Source organism: Malurus melanocephalus, unplaced genomic scaffold (assembly GCF_030028575.1).
Source record: "Malurus melanocephalus ecotype Western Australia unplaced genomic scaffold, MMel_1.1 scaffold_793, whole genome shotgun sequence".
In the NCBI taxonomy this organism is placed as follows: Eukaryota; Metazoa; Chordata; class Aves; order Passeriformes; family Maluridae; genus Malurus; species Malurus melanocephalus.
This window is the reverse complement of record NW_026624025.1, coordinates 73,063-80,821: the sequence shown is the minus strand read 5'-3', so window position 1 is coordinate 80,821 and position 7,759 is coordinate 73,063. Positions and strand designations below refer to the sequence as shown.

General features: G+C 41.9%; 1 protein-coding gene across 1 annotated transcript in view; it reads right to left on the bottom strand.

Moving 5' to 3' along the window:
* Nucleotides 1-7,759, bottom strand: part of CPAMD8 (C3 and PZP like alpha-2-macroglobulin domain containing 8) — a 48,439-nt gene that overhangs the window by 20,640 nt on the left and 20,040 nt on the right. Inside the window, exons 20-27 of the mRNA XM_057385135.1 lie at nt 6,711-6,942; nt 5,039-5,192; nt 4,400-4,542; nt 3,944-3,995; nt 2,900-3,198; nt 2,295-2,520; nt 1,573-1,749; nt 1,339-1,360 (exon numbers count right to left, since the gene is read on the bottom strand). Coding sequence (XP_057241118.1) covers nt 1,339-1,360; nt 1,573-1,749; nt 2,295-2,520; nt 2,900-3,198; nt 3,944-3,995; nt 4,400-4,542; nt 5,039-5,192; nt 6,711-6,942 — 1,305 coding nt within the window. The remainder of the gene's footprint in view (nt 1-1,338; nt 1,361-1,572; nt 1,750-2,294; nt 2,521-2,899; nt 3,199-3,943; nt 3,996-4,399; nt 4,543-5,038; nt 5,193-6,710; nt 6,943-7,759) is intronic.

Here is a 7,759-nt window from a genome sequence, read left to right as displayed (position 1 = left end):
TCCTTTTTGGTGGGAAAGCAGAAAAAATACCGCCCGGTTTAGCCCAGGTCACTTTTAAAAAATAGGAAATGCRCTGGAATTGTTGGGTATCAGCACTTTCCATGATGGATGACGCAGGGACCAAGAAGTTTTCTGGCTTGGTAAATCACAAAACCCTTCCAGAGCGAGCATTTCCCATCCAAACCCTGCACTTGGCAGGGCTCCAATAAACACAGGAGGGTTTTAAAGCTCTTGGGGGTTTCTTCTGTGAGGGTTAATTAGCAAACAGAGTCGGGAGCCAAAAACCTGGAAGGTTTGCAGATTCATAAAAAGAAACAAAAGCAAATGATGTGGCAAAGGAAACACTGACTCGGGCCATTAACAAATTCCCTTTGCCTCACTGCTCCCAGCAAGCACCAAAAATTCCAGGGGAAATGACYGGAGCCAGGCAGAGGAAGCTGCTGAACACAAGAAATATCTCACATATTACATTTGATATTTATATTTTCGGAGGAGAACCACCTAACCCTGTCACCTCTGATTTCATGACATGACTATTGTGTGACTCACACACAAGAGAGCTTTGTCCCTTCGGGGCATTCTCGGGTTTTTAATGATCTCTGAATTCTTACTCGTCCACCCCAACCCCGAGAATTGTGCTTGGTTTTGCACGTGGCTTTTCTTGAAAGGAATGTTGAGGTAAATAGTGAAAAAAAAGGCGGAAAAAAAGAGAAAAAGAGAAGAAAAAAGAAGAAAAATAAGAAAAGCAGAAGAAGGAAAAGAGAAGGAAAAGAGAAGGAAAAGAGAAGGAAAAGAGAAGGAAAAGAGAAGAAAGAGAAGAAAAAGAGAAGAAAGAGAAGAAAAAGAGAAGAAAGAGAAGAAAGAAAAGAAAATGAAAATGAAAAGAAGAAGACAAGAAAAAGAGAAGGAAAAGAGAAGAAAAAGGGAAGGAAAAGAAGGGGGTTTTGAGCAGCTTAGAGAAGTGGGACAGGACACTGAAAGGACAGATAACACAGAGCCACATAATGAAGGCTTTAACCACTTTGGATATGAATTCTTGATTTTGGATATGYTGTTACTATGAAAATATTGATAAGTCCAGAAAAGAGCCATGATTCCAGTGCCTAAATGCTCGAAAAGAATTTACGATTATAGCAAAACCCCCTAAATACACATATTTTTACTCAATTTAATTTTCCACAACTTTCTAAAATGTTTAAACATAGAAATCAGCCATCCAAGGAAAAACAAAGATAAATCAGTAAGCATCCAAACTAGGAATTACTGAAGGGAAATGTAGAAACCAGCTATCTAAGGGAAAACAAAGATAAATCAGTAAGCATCCAAACTAGGAATTACTGAAGGGAAACATAGAAATCAGCTAAGAACAAACAAAGATAAATGAATAAGCATCCAAATTAGGAATTACTGAAGGGAAACCCAGGGAAAGCACCTTGCCATCAAAATCCATAAAACTGTGAGATCCAATGAATGATCATCACTTGGAAAAAAACAACACGAGTAAAACTTTTCCTTTAACTCACAAGCCTTTTCTCCATCTCTAAATTTGTTTAAYTCGATTGAATGGTTTACCTTGGACGAGGTAATCGGTGGCCTCAGCCTCCACCTCGTGGCTGAGCTGCTTGGTTTTCTGCAGGTATTTCAGGACAAAAACGTTGGGGGCAAAGTGGATCATGTTCTGCTCCCCRCAGCCGAAGGGCAGCCTCAGCAGCTTGTCCAGGTTGTTCAGAGTGGGACCCATCACATCTCCTGTCAGAGGGAGAGGGGATGCATTCAGGATTGGGCAATTTTAGGGTAAAAAGGTTTATTTTTGGTGATTTATGGATAAACCCCACTTGACTGCGCTGGCATCTCCTGGSTAGCACAGAGTTATCTTAAATAATCTGTGAAGTTTGTAAATAATCTGTGAAATAAGCAGGAAGTCCCTCAGCTGGTAAATCTTAGCCCTTCCATCTCTTGTTGGATTAAAGAAATTCCACATTTCAGCCTTTAATTATCCATGACTTCCCAGTTCAAACCATTTTTCAATGCAGCAAATTTGTGATTAGGATGATTACAAAATAAACACCCCTCAAAACCCCTCTGACAGCATCGACTTTAAACCACTCTCAACCCAAACAAGCATCAAAAAAAAAAACCCCAAAACAGTTCCCTGCCCCAGAATTAACAGTGAGAAACCTTTTAAAGTGCCTGTGACTRTGTGAATTACTCAAGCACTGGTCAGAAGTAACAGCTGGAGCATCTCTTCCCATGTGATAAGGGGTACCTCGGCGATACCCCCCGATAGTTGGTACCTATTATTGAAGCCGTAGCTCTTTCTGATCCTGGAATTATGTTGTGGGGAACTCCAAGAGTAAATGCTTCATTGTGATTCTCATCAGTCTCTTCTTTTCTCCAAATTTTAAACTCTCCCATTGACCCCCAGCCTGTGGAAAAGCCAATGTACTTCACCTCGAGCCGTTTGGGGACTGTCCACTCCACAATTATTGATTCGTTTAGCGCCCGAGTACCGTGGCCAACCTGGAAGGGATGAGAGACCATGGAGCTGCCAGGCACATGGAGAGGCTCTGCCACGTGTCCTGGGACACCTTCTAACCCAGATGGGCACTGGAGATGGAGCAACATTTCTCTCTTTCCCACCCACAAAAAAAAAAAAAAAAAATCTGAAGAAGTTCAATAAGAATTGTGCAGGTTTGACTTTCAAGGCTTTCATCACTGAGGTCCTGAGAGCAAAAAAAACGGATTTGTTCTAATCCAAAGAGCCTGGTCAGGAGTTCAGAGGGAAAAAGGCAACAGGAATGAAGCTGCCACCTTCTACAGCATGGAAAACCCGCTCTGGSTGCGCTCAAACTCCGTTGGAAAAGAGACTTCCAGACCATCCCCCAGCTGAGCTCAGTACCTGGATAACACCATTTCTCCAGCTGATCCAGAAGCTGCGGAATTCATCCCAGGAGAGGATAGCAGGRGTGTCCCTGCTGGCCACTGGCTCTCCCATTTTGCTGCTGGAAATCCAGGTTTTGGTGTTTTGGTGTCCCCCGATGACGATCTCGGTCATCTCGGCCATGTCGTGGGGACCCGAGGACAGGGCCAGGTGAGCATCRTTGTGCGCCTTCACTGCGATGTCAAAGTGGCTCATCTGGGCAGGTTTCTGCAGGTACTGGTACTCGTATTTGTTAGGGGTGGAAATGTGGATTTTCTCTAGTCAGAAAAAGAATGGAATGGTGTCAAAATCAGAGCTCATCTCACAGACATCAAAAATTACCCGTGGCTGGTAACTCGAATTCAAAAAAAGAGACCTTTCCTAAGTACATGGGGCTTTTCCCAGCTTCTTTTAAAGTATTAAAACACACATTTCAATATAAAAAACACACATGGATGTTTCTTCTCATCTTTTATTTTTACCCCCTTCAAAGCAAAGGATTCTTCAAACTGCTCAGCTGAATTCCTTCTGAACTCAAAAGTGATTTTTCAGCTCTGATCTAGCGGTCAAAAGCGTCTCTGTTCAGCTCCAGGAGCCAGCTCTGAGCTCTCCAAATCTCTGGCAGAAAGGCCAGGCTGATTCCAGAGCTGAATTTTAAAACTCCAGCTGAAAACACTGCACAGTCCCAGTTACTGTCCACAGTGCTGAATACTGAAACTGTTCCATAAATCGACGGAATTTAATGGCCATTTCCAGAAATTGCTTGGGCAGTCAGAGCAAATTCTTAATTAGCCAGCCAGGTAAGAAAGRCTCTTTATTCACAAGTTCTTCCTCCACACCAGAACTCATCAATCACAGAGAAATGGAAACAAAGATTTTTTAATTTTTTAAAATATTTTTTTAATTTTCTTTTTAATTTTTTAAAAAATATTTATTTATTTTTTTTAAATGAGAAGAAGCCAAATGTCTCTCTTGAAAACTGAATCAAACAAACTGAATATCTTATTCAAACCATGAACTTACCATTTGGGCAGAAGAACACACTGTAGGTGTATTCTCTGGACAGTCCCTCTGGCTGTAGAAAGACAGAAATGAACACATAAAATCCACTCAGGGCTTGGATTAACAAGAAAATATTTCAGTTTCACTTGGAAAATGCAGATATTTTGCTGCTGTACAGGGGTTTATGTCCTTTCTAGAGAAGTGATGGCACTGGAGCAGGAGATGTGCTAAACCCTGCTAGAGAACCTTCTATTTTATCATACTCCTTACATTAACAGGGCAAGCTTAGCACATAAAATTCCCTTTTCTTTCTCTCCTAAACATCATTGAAGAGCAGCTCAGAACCTTTCTGCACAAGTCCCACTAAAGCCGATTATTTCCAGCCTCTCTGACACACCACAAACCAACTTTATAAACTCATTCACACTTGATATCATATTTTTTTTCCTGATTTATCATAAATTGKTATTTCCTCACCTCAATAATGACACTGCTGCGAACATAATCCACTCCCACTGGGGTCCTCTTGTCCAGGTAAGGATCCTCAGAGTGTTTGCCATTCTTTGGGGGCTGCATCCCCTCCTGGCAGCAATTGGTCCCACCGTAGGCAAAAGCTTTTGCTGAGAAGGGAAAAGCAGCAGAGATTCTGAGATCTGAATTAATTAGACAAAGCTAATTAGCAATACTTGGATGTTCTGTAATTACAGCTCTCTCACACTCCCTTTATTCCACATTTGAATGGTCACATCTAAAAYCAGGCGATATTTGGGCAGTCCTGGGGCAGGAGACAAACTCTTCCCTGGTTTTCATTTCACAATTTTTATTTGGATTATTTGCTGAAAGACCTCTAGAATTTGTTGGTTTTCTCTTGTTTAAAAAATTCTCACTGATTTCCTCAGGGCAGGGGATCTCCTGATATTTTTTTACATTTTGTGCTTTACAGGCAGGGAATTAATTTCTACAATAAATGAAGTTGAGAAGCCAAGCTGGCAGCAAGAGGAATGAATGAATTTGAGTAAGAGRGAAAAAATAATTTTCTCCTGAAAGAGAAAACAAAAGAAACATTTGTAAAACCCCTTCAAGCACCAAAATAATCTGTTTTCAGCTGAATCCTACCAGTGATGTTGCTGAGGCCCAGCTCGTTGAAGGCCAGGACGATGGAGGTGGGTTTGGCCTCCCCAGGGGCCACGCACTTCTTCCTYGTCAGGTGGTGCTTCCCRGGRTGCCCAACGAATTTAATGCCCTTTGGGACAGAAATCTTCACRTGGACCTGTGAAAGTTTTGGAAATRTCATTCATTGGGAACATCGGCAAAGCCAGACTTGGGAAAATACAGAAAAAATATTTTGCTGCTGTACAGGGGTTTAAGTCTTTTCTAGAAAAGTGATGGCAAAGTGTGTTAGCTGGAGATGAGCTAAACCCTTCCATTTTATCATATTTCTTATATTAACAGGCAAGCTTATCCCATAAAATTCCCATTCCTTTTTCTCCTGAACAGCACTGAAGAGTCTCCAGAGGAGGTCGGTGTGAGCAGCTGCGATCACAGAATGCAGATTATTCATTATTCAGACTTCCAGACTGAGAGCAGCACTTTCAGCTCAGCAGCTCTGCAGGTATTTCCAGGAGATGCTGCTAGAGCTGGGTGGGCAGAGAGCATGAGATCAAGGGAAAGAGGATTTCTTGGGGAAAGAAWAATCCTCCAAAATAAACTAATTTTGGCAGCTTTTTAATAATGAAGGAAATTCTTCTCTGTGGTTCAGCATGAGCTCCCCTGATTGTCTTCCTCTGTAACATTTTTCAACTTTTTTTTTCTTTATTTCTTTATTTTTTTGTTTTTCTGAAGTGCTGCAGGACTTTATGCTGAGCCAAAAGGAAATAAAGCCATGACATTGATGAGAACAGAAAAAAGAATATTTTTCCTCCTCTGCAGAGCTGCCTGATCCCAGAGTTGCACTCCCACTGCTTTGTACAAGCAAGTTGCTCACACCTGAGGCACCACTGAAGCTTCTCTAAATCAATTTAAAATCRATTTATTTACAATTTTCAGTGAGCCTGGAGTGCTGGACCTGTCAGGAGCCATCAGGAATGGGGCTGCATGTTTGGGTTACAGTGGGGAGAGGACAAAACCAATAAAACCAATAGAAAACAATAATAAATTTTAAAACAATAAAAACAAATTAAACAAAAAAAACAAACAAACCACAATTAAAAACCAATAAAAACAATAAAAAAATTTAAAAAACAATAAAATCCCCCAACAAATAATACATTTAAAAAATAACAAAACCCAATAAAAATAATAAAAAATAAAGTAATATGAAACAATAAAAAAATAAAACCCAATAAAATAATAAAAATAAATAAAACCAATAAAACCAATAAAAACCAATAAAATAATAAAACTAATAAAACCCAATAAAATAATTTAGAAAAACAAAACCAATAAAACCAATAAAACCAATAAAAACCAATAAAATAATAAAACTAATAAAACCCAATAAAATAATAAAAATAAATAAAACCAATAAAACAATAAAAACACAAAACCTATAAAAAAACAATTAAAACAATAAAAAAATAGAAACCAATAGAAACCAATAAAAACCAATTAAAACGAGAGATCACTGCACCTTTTTTTTGAAGGACTTAGTTTCTAAGTTCAATCAGGCTCCAACACGTCCATGCTGAGCTCATCCCCAGCTGCCACCTCCCCTCCTGCAGACCCTCCCCAGCCGTGCTGGTGACCCAGAACCCACCCAGGAGAGGGGAATTGGGCTCAGGAGCGTTACCTCRGCACACAGGGCCAGGTAGTTGTAGACTGTGAGGGGGATCTTGGTCTGCTCGCCGCGGATGACGTGGTAGGGCAGCGTGAAGTCGATGAAGAAGGGTTTGAAGGTTTTCAGCTCGGCCTGGCTGGCAATGCCCAGGCCCTGCTCCTCGGACAGAGCCACGGCCTCGGTCAGCCACGTGGTGATGGAGTCGGGCACCTCCACCTGCAGCTGGGCTTCCCCYGAGGTGGCACTGCCAAAAAAACCACAGAATTACTTGGGGTGATCCCATTGGGGTCATCACAGTGGGTTGGTCCCATTGGGTTGGTTCCATCAGGGTGATCCCCTTGGGGTGACCCCACTGGATGGATCCTATTAGGGTGGTCACATTAGGTTAACCCATTGATTCATCACACTGGGGTGATCACACCGGTCACATTAGGGTGACCCCATTGGGTGGATCCTATTGGGGTCATCATAGTGGAGTCATCACAGTGGGTTGGTCCCATTGGGTTGGTTCCATCAGGGTGATCCCACTGGGGTCATCACATTGGGTTGGTCCCATTGGGTGGATCCTATTGGGGTCATCACAGTGGAGTCATCACAGTGGAGTCATCACAGTGGGTTGGTCCCATTGGGTTGATCCCACTGGGGTCATCACATTGGGTTGGTCCCATTGGGGTGACCCCATTGGGTGGATCCCATTGGGTTGGTTCCATTGAGGTGGTTACATTGGATTGATCCCATTGGGTTGGTTCCACTGGATTGATCCCATTGGGTTGAACCGACTGGGGTGACCCCATTAGGTTGGTCACATTGGGGTAACTCCATTGGGTTGAGCCCATCGGGGTGATCCCACTGGGGTCATCACACCAGGGTTATGATACTGGGTTGATCCCATCAGGGTCATCACACTGGGGCGAGCCCACTGGGTGACCCCATTGGGTTGATATCATTTGATTGATCCCATTAGGTTGACCATATTCAGTTGACCACATTAATTACATGCTTTTTAATGATGTTAAAACCAGCCAAACATTTTGGGGAATTCCCTGCAGATCCAGATTTAT